The sequence below is a fragment of the Macaca mulatta genome, chromosome 19 (assembly GCF_049350105.2).
Source record: "Macaca mulatta isolate MMU2019108-1 chromosome 19, T2T-MMU8v2.0, whole genome shotgun sequence".
Lineage (NCBI taxonomy): Eukaryota > Metazoa > Chordata > Mammalia > Primates > Cercopithecidae > Macaca > Macaca mulatta.
In genome coordinates, this window is record NC_133424.1 from 16,049,360 (window position 1) to 16,068,452 (window position 19,093).

The window sequence follows — 19,093 nt, forward strand, 5'->3', positions numbered from 1 at the left end:
CTACAGGTACATAACATTATGCCTGGATAATTTTTTCTTTTTTTTGAGACAGGGTCTCACTCTGTCTCCCAGGCTGGAGTGCAGTGGTGCGATTTCAGCTCACTGCAACCTCTGCCCCCTAGGCCCAAGTGATCCTCCTACCTCAGGCATGTGCCACCACCCCTGGCTAATTTTTTGGTATTTTTGTTAGAGACAGGGTTTTGTCATGTTGGCCAGGCTGGTCTTGAACTCCTGAGCTCAGGCGACCACCCTCCTCAGCCTCCCAAAGTGTTGGGATTACAGGCACGAGCCACTGTGCCTGGCTATGCCTGGATAATTTTAAATTTTTTTTGCAGAGATGAGATTTCACTCTACTGTCCAGGTTGTTCTCGAACTCCTGAGCTCAGGTGATCCCCTTGCCTTGGCCTCCCAAAGTGCTGGGATTACAGATGTGAGCCACTGTGCCCTGCCCTGGGATCTCCTCTCAATAGACTACTTGTACTGGAATTATTGTCTTAAGGTCTGCTTTTGGGAAGACCCAAACTAGACAATGCATGCAAACACAGACATGAACAGAGACGTTCTTTCCATGCTGTCTTTATTGAAGGTTTGTGGCTGGCAGGGTCCTTGGAGGTGGCTCCCTCCTGGATCTCCGAGAGACACTCCTGGCAGGTCTTGGCTTTACAGTCTGGAAAAAGACAAGAGAGTGTGAGGCTTGGGAGTGGTTGTGGTGTGTGGCTGGGTCTGCCCTCCTGGTGGTGGAACCCTGGATCAGCGAGGGGACAGTGGCCCAAAGTGAGAGAGTGGGGACAAGATGGGTATGAGGTGGGTATGCTAGTCGATAACTTAATGAAATGGAGTGGCAGTATGTAGGTAGCACAAGATTATCCAGGTGTGATTCTAAAGTTGTTTTAGTGATGGCGACCTAAGGCTGGGATGAGGGCATCAGGTCAAAGTTGTGCTGGCATAAGAGCTGTCATCAGGGGTTAAGGAGTCAGGGACGAAACAAGCATCCTCAGAGTTGAGATTGTCTGGGCAGAGAATTGCAACACAGGATTAAGGACTGGACAGAGGTTGTGAAGGCAAAAGGTCACAGCCTGGGTTCCTGTTGTGTGGACAGAAGGCCTTCGGGTAGGGGCAGGGGTGAGATCAGAGTTCAGCGGGCTAGGATGAGGTGGTGCAGCCTGACAGGTTGTGACTTGGGTAGAGAAGCCATGAAGGCCAGGCTGAGGTTGTGAGGGCAGAGGGGCTGCTGGTAGGTGTCAGGGTCCATGACCTGGCTGTAAAGGTAGAGGTATTAGGAGCTGGGGAAAGGGCAGGCTGGCTGGGTCTGGGGCTGAGCTGAGGCCGCACAGGCAGAAGTCACAGGATCAGGGATGTTGCCTGCAGAGTGACCCGCAAAGGCTGGGCCTGGGTTGCCCTGAAAAGACGTGAGGCAGGGAAGCTGGGGGCCTGGCTGAGGCTGTGCAGGCACAGCGGTTACAGGCAGGGGGCAGGGACCTTGTGGAACTTGTGTAGACTGAGGGACGGCGGGCCGTGGTAGTGCAGGCTACGCAGACTCACCGCGGTGAAGTGCGGCCAGGTGCGCAGCAGATGGAAGAGCGCGTCGCCGGGGCAGTCGGTGCGCACCAGCTGGCGGTGGCCCAGCAGCGCGTAGTCCGGCCGCAGGAGGCCGGCGCGCACCGCACAACTCGGGAGTGTGTCGCGCACCGTGCGCAGAGCGGCCTCGGTGGGCAGCGCCGCGGTGTAGTTGCCCACTATGGCCACGCCAAAGCCGCGGGAGTTGTGGCCGAGCGTGTGCGCGCCCACCCAGTGCCAGCCGCGTCCCTCGTACACGTAGCCATCCGAACCCACCACGAAACTGCGGAGGGGAGGGAGAAGCAAGCACCATGCGGCGTCACGAGGGCCCGGGCCCTTATCCGCGCCCCTCCCGGATTCTGTTGGTGTGCCAAGGGCCACCCACCCCAAGACCGGCGCGATCGCGCCACCTCTGTCCCATCCAGCTCTGTTCCACTCTCACAACAGCTGCCACTCCAGAACCGTTCGGTTTCTCTGGATCCGCGCTTCAGTACTGGCACGCCCCTTTCTGCCCTCCTCCTCCCCACCTCTGCCTTTTCTCAAGTCCAGTTCTTGCCCAATTCAGAGCGCTTTTCTGGTTTTTGGGGGTATTTTTTTCTCCTTTTCCTTTTCCTTTTCCTTTTCCTTTTCCTTCCTTCCTTCCTTCCTTCCTTCCTTCCTTCGGGGTATTTTTTTCTCCTTTTCCTTTTCTCCTTCCTTCCTTCCTTCCTTCCTTCCTTCCTTCTTTCTTTTCTTTTCTTTTCTTTTCTTTTCTTTTCTTTTCTTTTCTTTTCTTTTCTTTTCTTTTCTTTTCTTTTCTTTTTTGATGGAGTTTCGCTTTTGTCGCTCAGGCTGAAGTGCAAGGGTGCGATCTCGGCTCACTGTCACCACCACCTCCTGGGTTCAAGCGATTCTCCTACCTCAGCCTCCGGAGTAGCTGGGATTACAGGCACCCTCCACTACGCCCATCTAATTTTTTTTTTTTTTTTTTTTTTTTTTTTTTTTTAGTGGAGACGGGGTTTAGCCATGTTGGTCAGGCTGGTCTCAGGCGATCCTCCCGCCTCGGCCTCCCAAAGTGCTGGGATTACAGGCGTGAGCCACCACACCCGGCCTCTTTCTTCTTTTCGATACGGGTTCTCACTCTGTCACTCAGGCTAGAGTGCAGAGGTGCGATCATAACTCACTCAAGCCTGAACTCCTGGGATCCAGCGATCCTCCCACGTTAGCCTGCCGAGTAGCTGGGACTACAGTTGCGCAACACCATCCCCGGCTGTTTTTGTTTTGTTTTGTTTTGTTTTTTTAATTTTTTTATTTGTAGAGATGGGGGGGGATGTCTTCCTATATCGCTCAGGCTGGTCTCGAACTCCTGGGCTCAAGCGAGCCTGCCGTCTCAGCCTCCCAAAGTGATGAGATTACAGGTGGGAGCCACCGCACCAGGCCTCTTTGTCTGTTTTAGGCCATCTCTGCCTGGCCCCAGACCCAGACTCTGCCACAGGTCCCGCTCCTCTCCCAGATCCCGCCTCCTGTCCTAGTTCTCTACCCTGACTCGAGTCCCACGGTTTAGCTATTCCCGGTCCCTGTTAAGGCCCCGCCCCTAGCCTAGGCCACGCCACCTCTCCAACTTGTCTGTCTCTATCAGGACTCCTCCTTGGTCTTGCCAGCTTTCCTAGAGTTCAGACCCGGTCCCCTGCATCAGGCTCCACCCACTCAGACCCCACCCCCGAACGTGGGCCCAGCCCCCGCCCCAGTCGGGCCCCTCCCACCTGTAGCCGATATCTTCCCAGCCTTGCGTGTCCTGGTGGTAGCGCTGCATGGAGCGCATGTTGGCTGCGCAGCGCGCGAAGTCCGTGCAGGGTGGTGCAGGCACGTAGGTGTGATGCACGTACAAGAATCCTAGCGGCAGCTGCAGCGGCGTCGGGCGGCCCTGATAAGGCGCCGCTCCCCAGCGGCAACGGGGATGGATGGCGGGGCATCCTACAGGCAAGGGGATTCAAGGCTGGGGTCAGGAAGTGTTTCTCTGCCTGCCCCCTCCACCCCCATTAAAGCGCACATACAGACCATCCCTCAGCCTCCTGTCAGATTTGGAAAGGGTCCAGTCTCACCCCACATTGGTCCTCCCTGGGCACTAACTATACTCAACTAAATCTATTTTATTTTTATTAAAAAAAATTGAGGGTGGGCCGGACGTAGTGGGTCACACCTGTAATCCCAGCACTTTGGGAGGACGAGGCGGGTGGATCACTTGAGGTCAGGAGTTTGAGACCAGCCTGGCCAACATGGTGAAACCTGGTCTCTACTAAAAATACAAAAATCAGCCAGGCATGGTGGCACATGTCTGTAACCCCAGCTACTTGGGAGGCTGAGGCATGAGATTACTTGCTTGAACCCGGGAGGTGGAGGTTGCAGTGAGCCGAGATTGTGCCATTGCACGCCAGCCTGGGCGACAGAGCAAGACTCTGTCTCAAAAAGAAAAAAAAAAAATTGGGGGTGGGGGCAGGCATGGTGGCTCACTCCTGTAATCTCAGCACTTTGGGAGGCTGAGGTGGGTGGATCGCTTGAGCCCAGGAGTTCAAGACCAACCTGGGCAACATAGTGAGACCTCATTTTCTAGAAAAAAAGAAACCAGATTTCCCAAAGCAATCTACAGATTCAATGCAAACTCTATCAAAATACCAATGTCATTTTTCACAGAATCAGACAAAAGTACCCTGAAATTTATAAGGAACCAAAAATGAGCCCAAATAGCAAAAGCAATTCTAAGCAAAATGAGCAAGGTATCACATTACCTGACTTCAAATTTTACTACAAAACTACAGTAACCAAAACAGCATGGTACTGTTACAAAAATAGACACATAGACCAATGGAATGAAATAGAGAACTCAGAAGTAAAGCCGCACACCTACAAACAATACTTTTCAACTAAGTCCACAAAAATAAGCAATCGGAAAAGGACTCCCTATTCAGTAAATGGTGCTAATGGTATGGGGACAACTGGCCAACCGTATGCAGAAGAATGAAACTGGACCCCTAACTCTTACCATATACAAAAATTAACTCAAGGCCAGGTGCACTGGCTCATGCCTGTAATCCCAGCACTTTTGGAAGCTGAGGTGGGTGGATCACCTGAGGTCAAGAGTTGGAGACCAGCCTGGCCAACTTGGTGAAACCCCATCTCTACTAAAAATATAAAAGTTAGCTGGGCATGGTGGTGGGTGCCTGTAATCCCATCTATGTGGGAGGCTGAGGCAGTAGAATCACTTGAACCCAGGAGGCAGAGGTTGCAGTGAGCTGAGATCACGCCTTGGCACTCCAGCCTGGGCAACAGAGCAAAAACTCAGTCTCAAAAAAAAAAAAAAAAAGGCCAGGCGCGGTGGCTCAGGCCTGTAATCCCAGCACTTTGGGAGGCTGAGGCGGGCGGATCACCTGAGGTCGGGAGTGCGAGACCAGCCTGACCAACATGGAGAAACCCCATCTCTACTAAAAATACAAAAAGTAGACGGTTGTGGTGGCACATGCCTGTAATCCCAGCTACTCGGGAAGCTGAGGCAGGAGAATCACTTGAACCTGGGAGGCAGAGGTTGTGGTGAGCCAACATCGTGCCATTGTACTCCAGCCTGGGCAACAAGAGCGAAACTCCATCTCAAAAAAAAAAAAAAAAAAAAAAAATTCACTCAAGATGGATTAAAGACTTACATGTAAGACGTGAAACTCTAAAATACCAGAAGAAAACCTAAGGAAAACATTTCTGAACGTTGGGCTAGGCAGAGAATTCATGACTAAGACCTCAAAAGCACAGGCAAAAGAAACAAAAATAGACAAACAGGACTTAATTAAACCAAAAAGCTTCTGCACACCAAAGACATAATCAATAGAATGAACAGTCAACTTTCAGAGTGGAAGAAAATATTTGCAAACTATGCACTTGGTAGGCGACTAATACCCAGAATTTACGAGGAACTCAAACAACTCAAGGAAAAAAAAAAAGGAAAGAAAGAAAGAAAGAAAGAAAGAAAGAAAGAAAGAAAGAAAGAAAGAAAGAAAGAAAGACCCACTAAAAAGTGGGCAAAGGACATTGATAGACATGTTTCAAAAGAAGATATACACATGGTCAATAGGCAAAGGAAAACATGCTCAACATCACCAATCATCAGAGAAATGCAAATTAAAACCACAAAGACATACCATCTTACTCTAATCATAATAGCTATTATTACAAAGACAGAAAAGCCGAGTGATGGCTCACGCCTGTAACCCCAGCACTTTGGGAGGCTGAGGTGGGTGGATCACCTGAGGTTAGGAGTTTGAGATCAGCCTGGGCCAACATGGTGAAACTCTGTCTCTACTAAAAATGCAAAAATTAGCTGGGCGTGGTGGCAGGCACCTGTAATCCCAGTTACTTAGGAGGCTGAGGCAGGAGAAACACTTGAACCCAGGAGGCGGAGGTTGCAGTGAGCCAAGATCGTGCCATTGCACTGCAGCCTGGGAGACAAGAGTGAAACTCTGTCTAAAATAATAATAATAATAATAATAATAATAATAAATTGGAACTATCATTCAATCCAGCAATCCCACTACTGGATAGCTACCCAAAGGAAAATAAATCATTATATTAAAAAGATACCTGCATTCACATGTTGATCAGGACACTATTCACAATAGCAAAGGTAGGGAATTAACTTAAGTGTCCATCAACAGAGAATTGGATAAAGAAAATATAATATATATCACAGACCTGGATGGCTCTGGGTCTGAGAGCCCTAGATGAAGATCAGGCCCAGGTTTCCAGCCAGGATGATTGCCAGGAGGCTGTCCACAGTGGTTGGCAGGAAATGGAATACTACTTAGCCATAAAAAATGAAATAATGTCAGCCGGACACGGTGGCTCACGCCCGTAATACTAGCACTTTGGGAGAACGAGGGTGAATCATGAGGTCAGGAGATGGAGACAATCCTGATAAAATGGTGAAACTCCGTCTCTACTAAAAATACAAAAAATTACCCAGACATGGTGGCACATGCCTGTAGTCCCAGCTACTCAGGAAACTGAGGCAGGAGAATTGCTTGAACCCAGGAGGCGGAGGTTGCAGTGAGCTGAGATCGTGCCACTGCACTCTCCAGCCTGGGGGACAGAGAAAAAAAAAGGAAATAATGTCTTTTGCAGCAACATGGATGGAACTGGAGGTCATTATCTCAAGTGAAACGAGTCAAACACAGAGAGACAAATACTATAAGTTCTCACTTATAAATGGGAGCTAAATAATGTGTATGCATGGATGTAGTGTGTGGAAAGATAGACAGTGGAGATTCAGAAGGGTGAGGGGGAGAGAGGAGGGAAGATGATGACAGATTGCTTAATGGGTCGATGTATGTTATTGGAGTGGTGGGTACCCTAAAAGCCTAGACTTGACCACTATGCAATCTATGCGAGTAACAAGGTCACACTCGTACCCCATAAATTAATGCAAATAAATAAAATGAAACAAAACAAAATCAGATGAACACTCTCCTATTCATCCCTCAAGGCCCAACTCTGGCATTTCCTCACCTGTGCAGCTGTCCCACCCACCCCCGACCAGATCCCTTATTGCCACCTCTGGTCTCTCCTAGTCCTCAACTTCCCTGAACATATGGAGTTGGGGGCGTCTGTATCTGTAATGGGAAGCATCATAGGGTGTGGGGAACCTCCTTACCCAGGAAGGCCTCAGTGAACTCCTTGGTAGCATTGGCGGCCACCTGGGCCAGCTGTTCTTGGCTCATGCACCGAAGCTGGGAGTGTACCGGCTCCAGCCTCTGTAGAAGGACAAGGGTTCCCCACACCTGCTGGGCCAGGATGGAGGCTGAAGTCAGAGCAGCCCCATTCTGCCGTCGGAAGTTGCTGCGGAACCCTGGGTCTCTGGCCACCCCCGCCCCATAGTACTGGCTCAGCAAGTGGCTGAGGGATGGTCGGGTCTCAGGAGTCCGGCTCAGGTAGTCTCCAAGGATGACCCCATCCAGGGCACCATTGAGGAAGGCCGTGGTTAACAGAGATGCCTTGGGGTCCAGGAGAGTAAAGGTCCGAGGGGCAGAGAGCTGGTCCCAGCAGCCCTCAGTTCCCAGGTCTGGATGGCTCTGGGTCTGGGGACCCTGGAGGAAGGTCAGGCCCAGGTTTCCAGCCAGAGTGACTGCCAGGAGGCTGTCCACCATGGTCGGGGGGGTCTTGGCTTTGGCATCTGGCAAGGAAGCTTGGACATCTGGACAACCTGTTGTAGCATCTGGAGAGTTGGCTCCAATATCTGCAGTGGTGACATCTGGAGAGGCATCCCTGAGTCCTGGGGTGGAGGTGGCTTTTACATCTGGAGCAATGGCCACAATATCTGGAAAGGTGACTCCAGCCTCCCGAGAGGTAGCCGTGCTGTCCAACGGCAAGTTTATGACCTTGCGCCCTTGCAGCCCTGCCTCCAGCCCTGCCAGCAGAGGCTCCACGGCCACAGTCGAGCCATCGGGTGCCAGCACCACCCCGTATTCCCGCCCTTCTCGCACATCATGTTGGGCCACCTCCTTGATCAGGCCTTGCAGCTCTGGGCTCAGTGGGTAGGGATCCAACTCTGCAGCACCGAGGCTCTGCACCCCCAGCAGGAAGTGGTAGAGGCGATTGTGGGGGCCAGAGTTTGAGGCTGACAGCAGCCACGCAGAAGCTGTGTGGCTGGCATTGGCAGCAGGCACCTTCTGCTCCAGCTCAGCCAGGGCCTGGATGACAGAGTCCATGAGCAGGGGCAGGGAGGCTGCAGGAGGAAAGAATGTGTTAGCCCAACCCCACCCATTGCTGAGCTTCCTCGTATTGATTCCACTTCTTCCCAATGCTCCCAGCCCTCCATCTGATAACCCCGTGACCCCCAATGCTATTCTTGTATAGATGAGGAAACTGAGGCACATAGACTGTTGCCTGTTGGCTAAAGAGCTCAGACTGTCTGTGAGTACTAGGGAGCCATAACAGGTTTATGAGCAGGAGAGAGGTGTGACCAGCCTGGCATCCTAAGACTCCTTTCTTAGGCTTAGATTTGTTTATTTGGCTGCCATAAGGAAATGGATTTTTGGGGTGCCAGGATAGAAAAGGGGAGACAGTGTGGAGGTGAGAGATGAAGGTGGCAGAAGGTAGGTAGTGACATTGCAGTGGACAAAAGTGGAAAAGTCCCCAGATCTTGAGAAGCAGAGATGGACGGTCTTTTGTGATGGATTGAAGTTAAAAGTTGGGGATGTTAGAGGGAAAGGTATTTTGAAAGATGCCTGGGACTGGCTGCGGTGGCTCAGGTGTGTAATCCCAGCACTTTGGGAGGTCAAGGTGAGAGGATCACCTGAGATCAGGAGTTCAAGGCCAGCCTGGTCAACACCGTGAAACCCCATCTCTAATAAAAATACAAAAATTAGCCAGGCACGGTGGTGTGTGCCTGTAATCCCAGCTACTCGAGAGGCTGAGATGGGAGAATCACTTGAACCCGGGAGGTGGAGGTTGCAGTGAGCCCAGATCGCGCCACTGCACTCCAGCCTGGGCAACAGAGTGAGACTTTGTCTCAAACAAACAAACAAAAACAAAAAACATAAAACAAAAAATAAACAATAAAAGGTCAGGCGCGGTGGCTCACGCCTGTAATCCCAGCACTTTGGGAGGCCAAGGAGGGTGGATCACCTGAGGTCAGGAGTTCAGGACCAGCCGGATCAACATGGCAGAACTCTGTCGCTACTAAAAATAAAAAAATTCGCTGGGCGCGGTGGCACACACCTGTAATCCTAGCTACTTAGGAGGCTGAGGCAAGAGAACTTCTTGAACCCAGGAGGTGGAGGTTGCAGTGAACACAGGACCCCCCTCACTGCATTCCAGCCTGGGTGACAGAGTGAGACTCCATCTCAAAATAAATAAATAAATAAATAAATAAAATTAAAATAAATAAATAAAATAAAAAGAAAGATGCCTGAGAGGCAGGGGGAGGAGCAGGATGGACTTGTGCCATGTTGGGGGAAATGTCAGTGGCTGAACTGCAAACCTAGAAATGCTAAGTTAGGCTCAGAGCTGGTTCAGAGATGGGTTATCAAATAATAACTAACATTCAGTAAACATTTACTATGTGCTAGCTACTAGTCTAGGTGACTTATATATTAATAGTTTAACTCATTTAATCTTCACAACCCTTGTGAATTAGGTCCTATTAGCCCCCGTCTTAGTATGTTGGTGCTGCTATAACAGAATCTCTGAGGTTGGGTAATTTATAAAAGACAGAAATTTGGCCGGGCGTGCTGACTCATGCCTGTAATCCCAACACTTTGGGAGGCCGAGGCAGGCAGATCACTTGAGGTCAGGAGCTTGAGAACAGTCTGGCCAACATGGTGAAACCCCGTTTCTACTAAAAATACGAAAGTTAGCCAGGCATGGTGGTGGGCGCCTGTAATCCCGGCTACTCGGGAGGCTGAGACAGGAGGATCTCTTGAACTCGGGAGGTGGAGGTTGCAGTGAGCTGAGATCGTGCTGCTGCACTCTAGCCTGGGCGACAGAGTGAGACTCTGTCTTTAAAAAAAAAAAAAAAAAGAAGAAGAACAGGAATTTATTTCTCACAGTTCTAGAGGCTGGGATGTCCAAGATCAAGGCACTGGCATCTGGGACTTCCCAGCCTGCAGAACTGCAAGAAAGTAAATTTCTCTTCTTTACAAATTTACTCGGTTTCAGGTACTCTGGCATAGAAGCACAAAGGGACTAAGATAGTGTCCCTTTGCAGATGAGGCATCTGAAGCACAGAGAGGTTAAATTACCTGCCTAAGGTCACACAGCAAGGAAGTGGCAGAGGCAGGATTTGCCTTTTTGTTTTGTTTTGTTTTTTTGAGATGGAGTCTTGCTGTGTCATCTAGGCTGGAGTGCAGCAGTGCTCAGCTCACTGCAACCTCCGTCTCCTGATTTCAAGTGATTTTCTGGCCTCAGCCTCCTGAGTAGCTGGGATTGCAGGTGCCTGCCACCACGCCTGGCTAATTTTTGTATTTTCAGTAGAGATGGGGTTTCACCATGTTGGCCAGGCTGGTCTCGAACTCCTGATCTCAAGTCATCTGCCTGCCTTGGTCTCCCAAAGTGCTGGGATTACAGGCCCAGCCAGAGGTAGAATTTGAATCCAGGAAGTCTTACTCGCCACACTCTCCTGTCTAGAATCTAGGTTCTTCTCCAGTCCACCACCTAATTCCTGTGTAGCTTTGTTCTTCTCTGCAAAAAAAAAAAAAAAAAAAAATACCCTTTCTGGCTTCTCCACCAAATCATTTCTCTTTCTTCCTAGACTAGCTCTTACGTCTCCTCCTCCAGGAAGCCTTCCCTACTTTTGCTCCCCAGGCCACAGATTCCTCCCCCTATCCTTGCCCTGACTCTGTGGAGCTGGGAATATCTATGTCCACATGCTGGAGGTTCTTTGAGAGCTTGAGTCTCCAGCCTCACTTCATGCAGGGCAAGACACAGATGGGACAGCAGTACACCTTCTGCGGAGCCAAGAGGTTTGGTCCCAGAACTCTACCCCCTGACTCACCTGTCCCTGGGTCTGACCACAGTAGCAATCCGAGCAGGATCCAGAGGACACCCTGGGCCATTGTTGCTGGGTTCCAGCTTCCAAGGGATATTCCTGGTTGGCCTCGGCAGAGAACCTTGGCAGTGCTGGACGGAGACAGGCACAGAGAACTGAGCAGAGCCTTTGGCCACTGTCAAAGTCCAGCGGTGAATGACAGACCTGCCTCTCGTAGAGCTGTGGGCGGGAGGCAGCAGGGACATGGGGCAGCGTACCCTGGGTCAAGGTCATCTGGGCCTCATGGTCTCCCCCAGTCTCTTCTGTCCCTCCTAGGCTGAGGTCAGTGGTCAGGAAGCCAGGCCCATCCCCAGTGGGGCCTGAAGACCAGGTGGTTCAGGCTCTATAAACTCTGCCTATTCTCCAGAGAGGTAGACCGAGGCCAGCCCAGCAAGCCCTGTCCCCTCCCCATGGTGACAGCTCTGTAGCCACTGCTGGCCACCAGAGGGGACTCTCAGCTGCCGCCTGCTCTACTGGTAAGACCAGCTGTGTTGAGGGAGAAGAGAGAAGCAGAGGCCTGAAGCTGGCACTGCCTCCTGCTTTTTTTTTTGCAACCAACACTTCAGGCTCAGGCAGAGCATGGGTGCAGGGGCCGAGGACAATGTTTGCCAAGGCCTGCTCCGAGCCCACGGGGACCAGGAGCTATCACCTCTCATCCAGTTCCAGCCCCTAATTCCAAGCCACCAGCAGTAGCTGAGAGCAGGGGTTGAGCTTGAGTGTTCAGGACCCTGGCATTGTCCCAGGAGCTGACTTCTGGACTCACCTGGACTGAGAGTGAATTGTCCTTCCTCTTCTCCGGGTGCCCGTGACTGAGACGTGCAGAATGGGCCCATCTCCCCTTTATTCTGGCATCAGGTGAGGCAGGATGACGAGACCGGGCTGTTGTGTATGTAAATTGCTTCCCTGTGGGGCTCTCACTTCAAAACCACCCCGAGGAGTTTCCAGGAGACCCACTGGACTGGGGACTCAGCCAGGGCGGGCCTGGGAATGTCCAGCCTGAGCCAGGCCTGGGATTCCCCTGGGGGCCACCCCTGGGACCTCCTCAGATGTCCTCTTTCGGGGGACCTCCCAGCAAAAAGCTGGGCACATAGTGGAGGCTCAGGATGTAGGGTGCTAAGGGATAGAATGGATGGGGGACACTTCCCAGGGGAGTCAGAGACAATGTCCTCCTCCAAGCTCGTTCCCCAAGATTTGGGGATAGGAACTCTGCTTGGTAGAACCATGTGAAGGTTGTAGGCTGAGGCAGGGACTAGGGTGAGGCATCCTCTTTGCTGCAAAATTTAAGACTGAAAATCTAAGTCACCTGTTTATATATATATATTTTAGATGGAGTCTCGCTCTGTCGCCCGGGCTGGAGTGCAACAGCACGATCTCATCTCATTACAATCTCCACCTCCCAGATTCAAGCAATTCTCCTGCCTTCCTGCCTCAGCCTACCAAGTAGCTGGGATTATAGGCATGCGCCACCATGCCTGACTAATTTTTGTAATTTTAGTAGAGACGGGGTTTCGCCATGTTGGCCAGGCTGGTCTTGAACTCCCGGGTTCAGGTGATCCACCCACCTTGGCCTCGCAAAGTGCTGGGATGACAAGCGTGAGCCACTGTGACCGGCTGATAAATAATTTTAAGACTTTTTTTAAGAACAGTTTTATTATTATTATTATTTTTAAAGATGGGTCTTGCTATGCTGGCCAGGTTGGTCTTAGACTCTGGCCTCAAGCAATCCTCCTGCTTTGGCCTCCCAAAGTGCTAGGATTTCGGGCATGAACCACTGCACCCAGCTTTATTTTAAATTTTATTATTATTATTTTTTGAGACAGGGTCTCCCTCTGTCACCCAGGCTGGAGTGTAGTGGTTAGATCTTGGCTCACTGCCACCCTGCCAGTGAGTGATTCTCCTGCCTCAACCTCCCAAAGAGCTGGAATTACAGGTGCCCTCCCACCACTTCCAGTTAATTTTGTATTTTTAGTGGAGACGGAGTTTCAGCATGTTGGTCAGGCTGGTCTCAAATTGCCGACCTCAGGTGATCCACCTGTCTTGGCCTCCCAAAGTGCTGAGATTACAGGCTTTTTTTTTTTTTTTTTTGAAACAGACTTTCGCTCTGTTGCCTAGGCTGGAGTGTAGTGGCTTTATCTCGGCTCACTGCAGCCTCTGCCTCCCAGGTTCAAGCTATTCTCCGGCCTCAGCCTCCCAAGCAGCTGGGATTGGCACCTGTCACCATGCCCAGCTGATTTTTGTATTTTTAGTAGAGATGGAGTTTTACCATGTTGGCCAGGTTGGTCTTGAACTCCTGACCTCAGGTGATCCACCCGCATCGGCCTCTATTTTTAATTTTTTGTAGAGATGAGTGTCTCGCTGTGTTGGCCAGGCTGGTCTCAATCTCTTGGACTCAAGGGATCCTCCTGCCTTAGCCTCCCAAAGTCCTGGGATTACAGGCGTGAGCCACCATGCCTGGCCTAGAGCAGTTTTAGGCTCATGGCAAAATTGAGCAAAAGTTACAGAGAGTTCTACCCCCTGCCTTGACACATGCACAGACTCTCCTATTATCACTGTCCAGCACCAGAATGGTATACCTGTTATAATCGATGAACCTTCACTGACACATCATTATCACCCAAAGTTCATAGTTTCCATTAGGGTTTGCTCTTGGTGGTGTATATTCTATGGGTTTGGACAAATGTATAATGACATGTGTCCGCCATTAGAGTGTCATATGGAGTACAGTTGACCCTTGAACAACATGGGTTTGACCTGTGCGGGTCAACTTATGCATGAATTTGTTTCAATAAAAATTACATGGACTGTGCCTGCCTCTCCTCTCTCCCCTTCCACCTCTTCCACCTCTGCCACCCCTGAGACAGCAAGACCCCTCCTCTTCCTCCTCCTCAGCCTACTCAACATGAAGATGGTGAGGATGAAGACCTTTATGATGATTCTCTACTTAATGAATAGTAAATAAATTCCTCTTCCATATTTCCTTCCTTCCTTCCTTCCTTCTTTCCTTCCTCCCTCCCTCCCTCTCTCTCTCTTTCTCCCCTTCCTTCCTTCCTTCCTTCTTTCCTTCCTCCCTCCCTCCCTCCCTCTCTCTCTTTCTCCCCTTCCTTCCTTCCTTCCTTCCTTCCTTCCTTCCTTCCTTCCTTCCTTCCTTCCTTCTTTCCTTCCTTCCTTCCTTCCTTCCTTCCTTCCTTCTTTCTTTCCTCCCTCCCTCCCTCTCTTTCTCTTTCTTTCCTTCCTTCCTTCCTTCCTTCCTTCCTTCCTTCCTTCCTTCCTTCCTTCCTTCCTTCCTTCCTTCCCTCCTTTCTCTCTCTCTCTCTCTCTCTCTCTCTCTCTCTGTCTCTGGCAGAGTCTCATTCTGTTGTCCAGGCTGGAGTACAGTGGCATAATCTCGGCTCACTGCAGAGTCCGCCTCCCGGGTTCAAGCGATTCTCCTGCCTCAGCCTCCTGAGTAGCTGGGATTACAGGTGCCTGCCACTATGCCCAGATAATTTTTGTAGTTTTAGTAGAGATAGGGTTTCACTATGTTGGGCAGGCTGATCTCGAACTCCTGACATCAGGTGACCATCCACCTCAGCCTCCCAAAGTGCTGGGATTACAGGCATGAGCCACTGCGCCGGGCACGTGGATTTTTTTCAATGAATTACATGGAGTGTGTCTGCCTCTCCTCTCTCCCCTTCCACCTCCTCCACCTCTTCCGCCTCTGCCACCCCTCAGACAGCAAGACCAACCCCTTCTCTTCCTCTTCCTCAGCCTATTCAACATGAAGATGATGAGGATGAAGATCTTTATGATGATACACTTCTACTTAGTGAATAGTAAATATTCTTCTTCTTCCATATGATTTTCTTAGTAACATCTTCTTTTCTCCCAGGTTCAAGTGATTGTCCTGCCTCAGCCTCCCGAGTAGCTGGGACTACAGGCATGCACCACCATGGTTAGCTAATTTTTCTATTTTTAGTGGAGATGGGGTTTTACCACATTGGCCAAGCTGGTCTTGAACTCATGACCCCAGGTAATACACCCACCTTGGCCTCCCAAAGTGTTGGGATGACAGGTGTGAGCCCCTGAACCCCACCAGATTTCCCTTTAAAGCTTGGAGTTGGGGCAGAGACCGCCTTGTTTTAAGCCAGGGGCATGTCATGGATGGCAGCCTCTTTCCTTAGGGTCTACTTAGGATTTGTGACCTTCTGGGGCAGGGCCCTTCCTCCAGGAAGCCTCCGTGGTTACCCCTTGCTCCCCTTACTCCCTCCCAGCTCCCTGACCTGCTGTTCCTCCCTTCAACCTAGGCTGTGCTTATAGTGCTGGAAGATTCTTTGTCCAGTTTCGTCTCCCCAAGTCTAGGAGATGCTGAGTTTTTTGGGGGTGTCCCAAAGTGCCCAGCGCAGGCTCATGACTAAGTGAGCGTCAGGGAGGGATTGCTAAATGCACAAAAAGCCTGATGAATGATGTGGGGCCAGTTTGGAGTCAGGCTCTGAAACACACACACGTACACCCACATTCAGGCAGTCACACACCAGCCCATCGGGGCTGGGCTGGGCCTGGTAGGCAGAAGGAAGGCTGGAAATCCCATAATGAATCACCCCTACCCTAGGTTTCCTCACACCTCAGGAGGCCCACTTGTCAGGTTAAATCAAGACCCCTTGGCTGGGCACGGTGGCTCACGCCTGTAATCCCAGTACTTTGGGAGGCCAAGGTGGGCAGATCACCTGAGGTCAGGAGTTCGAGACCAGCTTGACCAATATGATGAAACCCCGTCTCTACTAAAAATACAAAAATTAGCCAGGCGTAGTGGCAGGCACCTGTAATCCCAGCTACTCGGGAGGCTGAGACAGGAGAATCGCTTGAACACGGGAGGTGGAGGTTGCGGTGAGCCAAGATTGCGCCATGGCACTCCAGCCTGGGCAACAAAAGCTAAACTCCGTCTCAAAAAAAAAAAAAAGGCCGGGCGTGGTGGCTCACGCCTGTAATCCCAGCACTTTGGGAGGCCGAGGTGGGCGGATCACAAGGTCAGGAGATCGAGACCATGGTGAAACCCCGTCTCTACTAAAAATACAAAAAATTAGCCGGGCGCAGGGGCGGGCGCCTGTAGTCCCAGCTACTCGGGAGGCTGAGGCAGGAGAATGGCGTGAACCCGGGAGGCGGAGCTTGCAGTGAGCCGAGATTGCGCCACTGCACTCCAGCCTGGGCGACAGAGCAAGACTCCGTCTCAAAAAAAAAAAAAAAAAAAAAAAAAAAAAAAAAAAAAATCAAGGCTCCTCCAGGTTGCAGACAGACCAGAGGGGTCACAAGAGTAGCCACTGACTACGGAGCCGGGCCGGCTTTTGTGAGTTGTAGCATTGGCACAGACGGGCAGAGCCTTGGGTCCTGGATCTTAAGCGAGGCTGGGATGAGGCCAGAGGAGAAGGAACTTGGGGCAGGGCTGGGCTTGGGTTCAACCTCAGAGTCTACAGCATTCACTATAGTGGCACTAACGATGCTAATAATGAAGACCCTGCTACTACTGTTACAGGAAAAGGGTCCCGATCCAGACCCCAAGAGAGGGTTCTTGGATCTCGCGCAGGAAAGAATTCAGGGTGAGTCCACAGAGTAAAATGAAAGCAAGTTTATTAGGAAAGTGAAGGAATAAAGAATGACTACTCCATAGGCAGAGCAGCCCTGATGGCTGCTGGTTGCCTTTTCTTTCCTTTCCCTCCCCTCCCCTCCCCTCCCCTCCCCTCCCCTCCCCTCCCCTCCCCTCCCCTCCCCTCCCCTCCCCTCCCCTCCCCTCCCCTCCCCTTCCCTTCCCTTCCCTTTCTTTTCTTTTCTTTGACGGAGTTTCACTCTTGTTGACCAAGCTGGAGTGCAATGGAACGATCTTGGCTCACTGCAACCTCCGCCTCCTGGGTTCAAGCGATTTTCCTACCTCAGCCTCCTGAGTAGCTGGGATTACAGGCATCCGCCACCACGCTCGGCTAATTTTTTGTGTTTTTAGTAGAGATAGGGATTCGCCATGTAGGCCAGGCTGGTCTGAAGCTCCTGACCTCAGGTGATCCTTCCGCCTCAGCCTCCCACAGTGCTGGGATTACAGGCGTGAGCCACCGTGCCCAGCATGGTTGCCTATTTTTATGGTTATTTCTTGATTATAGGCTAAACAAAGGGTGGATTATTCATGCCTCCCCTTAAGACCATATAGGGTAACTTCCTATCATTGCCATGGCATTTGTAAATTGTCATAGTGCTGGGGGAGTGTAGCAGTGAGGACAACCAGAGGTCACTCTTGTAGCCATCTTGGTTTTGATGGGTTTCAGCTGGCTGCTTCTTCTTCTTTTTTTTTTTTTTGGAGGAGTTTCACTTTTGTCGCCCAGACTGGAGTGCAGTGGCGCAATCTCGGCTCACTGCAACCTCCACCTCCGGGGTTCAAGTGATTCTCCTGCCTCAGCCTTCCGAGTAGCTGAGATTACAGGCATCCGCCACCACACCTGGCTAATTTTTGTATTTTTAGTAGAGACGGTGTTTCACCATGTAGGCTAGGCTGGTCTGGAACTCCTGACCTCAGGTCATCTGCCCACCTCGGCCTCCCAAAGTGCCCGATTGCAGGTGTGAGCCACTGTGTCCGGCTGTGCAGGCTTCTTTACTGCGACCTGTTTTATTAGCAAGGTCTTTATGACCTGTATCTTGTGCCAATCTCCTATCTCATCCGGTGACTAGAATGCCTTAACTGGGAATGCAGCCCAGTAGGTTTCAGGCTTATTTTACCCAGCTCCTATTCAAGATGGAGTTGCTGTGGTTCACAGGCCTCTGACACTATTAATAAAAACTGCTGTGTGTGGGACTCTGAGGTAAGGTTTTATGTGCCTGTGCCTGTGCCTGTGGTTTTTTTTTTCCCTTTTTTTAAAAAAATCTCTGGGATTTGTTAAGCAATATCATACAGCAGAACTCAGAGAACCTCAGCTTATGAACTGGGTGTCTGTTTTTGTACAACTGTGTTTGGAGGTGAAATTCACTTAACACAAAATTCACCATTTTATTATTTATTTCTTTTTTGAGACCGAGTCTCACTCTATTGCCCAGGTTGGAGCGCAGTGGCGGGATCACGGCTCACTGCAGCCTTGACCTCTGGAGCTAAAGGGATCCCCCACTCCCAGCCTCCCAAGTAGCTGGGACTACAGATGTGCGTCACCACATCCAGCTAACGTTTTGATTTTTTGACGAGATGGGGTCTCACTTTGTCGCTTGGGCTGATCTCGAACTCTTGGGCTCAAGTGATCCTTCCACCTTGACCTCCCAAAGTGCTGGGGTTACGAGTGTGAGCCATCACACCTGGCCAAAATTTACCATTTTAAAGTGTACATTTTAGTGGCATTTAGCATATTTACAGTGTTGTGCAGTTGTCACCTCTATCTAGTGTTGGAACTGAACTGTCGATTCCTTCCTGGGCAGGGGTCGCCGCGAAGGATCACCGACACGAGATTCACAGCAGAGAGTTATTTATTACTAGCGCGCTAGGGTCCCAAGCTCTAAGTTGGCCCTGGGACCCTGACTGCTTGTTACAGGCTGTTTATATAGGCAAACACAAGTTCAAACACAGCTTAGGGCGCGAAATTCAAACAAAGCTTTAGGCGCGTGGTAATTGGGTCTGTCTATGGCCTGAGCAAGGTGTCTTGTTCTAATTGGTTAGAGCAGGACCTTATGAGGTTTTTTCTTGGAGTTGTTGATTCCGGGAACTTCGAGGCAGGGTGGGACCCCCGGAATTGGCAGGGTGGGACCCCATGAGGTTGTTTCCCGGAATTGGCAGGGTGGGACCCTATCAGGGTGGGACCCTATTGAGGCAGGGTGGGACCCTATCCAGAGCCACCTGGGGTTAATTTTTTAAGTTCTTTTTTTATGAGGCCTAGTTTCTAAGTTTTATGCGGCCTAGTTTCACTAGTTCCAAAGAATTTGCATACCCCCAAAAGAAAACTCTGTCCCCATCAGCAGTCATTCCTCACTCACCCTTCCCCTGCCCCTGGCAACCAC

The 19,093-nt window shown here is 50.8% G+C and overlaps 1 protein-coding gene across 2 annotated transcripts; it reads right to left on the bottom strand.

Annotated features, from left to right (window-relative positions):
• Nucleotides 1–560: 560 nt before the first annotated feature.
• On the bottom strand, nt 561–11,461 carry PGLYRP2 (peptidoglycan recognition protein 2). Of its 2 annotated transcripts, XM_001111934.5 has the most exons (5): nt 11,069–11,461; nt 7,229–8,299; nt 3,300–3,510; nt 1,543–1,840; nt 561–667 (listed from the first exon to the last, which is right to left on the bottom strand). In XM_001111934.5, exons 1-5 carry the CDS (start codon nt 11,127–11,129, stop codon nt 578–580), a joined length of 1,731 nt encoding a protein of 576 aa, XP_001111934.5. In that variant the 5' UTR covers nt 11,130–11,461; the 3' UTR covers nt 561–577. The 2 variants fall into 2 exon arrangements, with proteins under 2 accessions (XP_001111934.5, XP_077834252.1); XM_077978126.1 differs by lacking the exon at nt 3,300–3,510 and having other exon boundaries at nt 7,327–8,299; nt 11,069–11,299.
• Nucleotides 11,462–19,093: the final 7,632 nt, after the last annotated feature.

What these genes read in the sequence shown, in the direction of transcription:
- PGLYRP2 (XM_001111934.5), bottom strand. Translation starts at nt 11,129, where the DNA reads ATGGCCCAGGGTGTCCTCTGGATCCTGCTCGGATTGCTACTGTGGTCA. An exon ending in GTGGTCAGACCCAGGGACAG is followed by an intron (nt 8,300 to 11,068) that starts GTGAGTCAGGGG and finishes TTCCTCCTGCAG; the next exon opens with CCTCCCTGCCCCTGCTCATG. An exon ending in TGGGAAGATATCGGCTACAG is followed by an intron (nt 1,841 to 3,299) that starts GTGGGAGGGGCC and finishes TCCCCTCCGCAG; the next exon opens with TTTCGTGGTGGGTTCGGATG.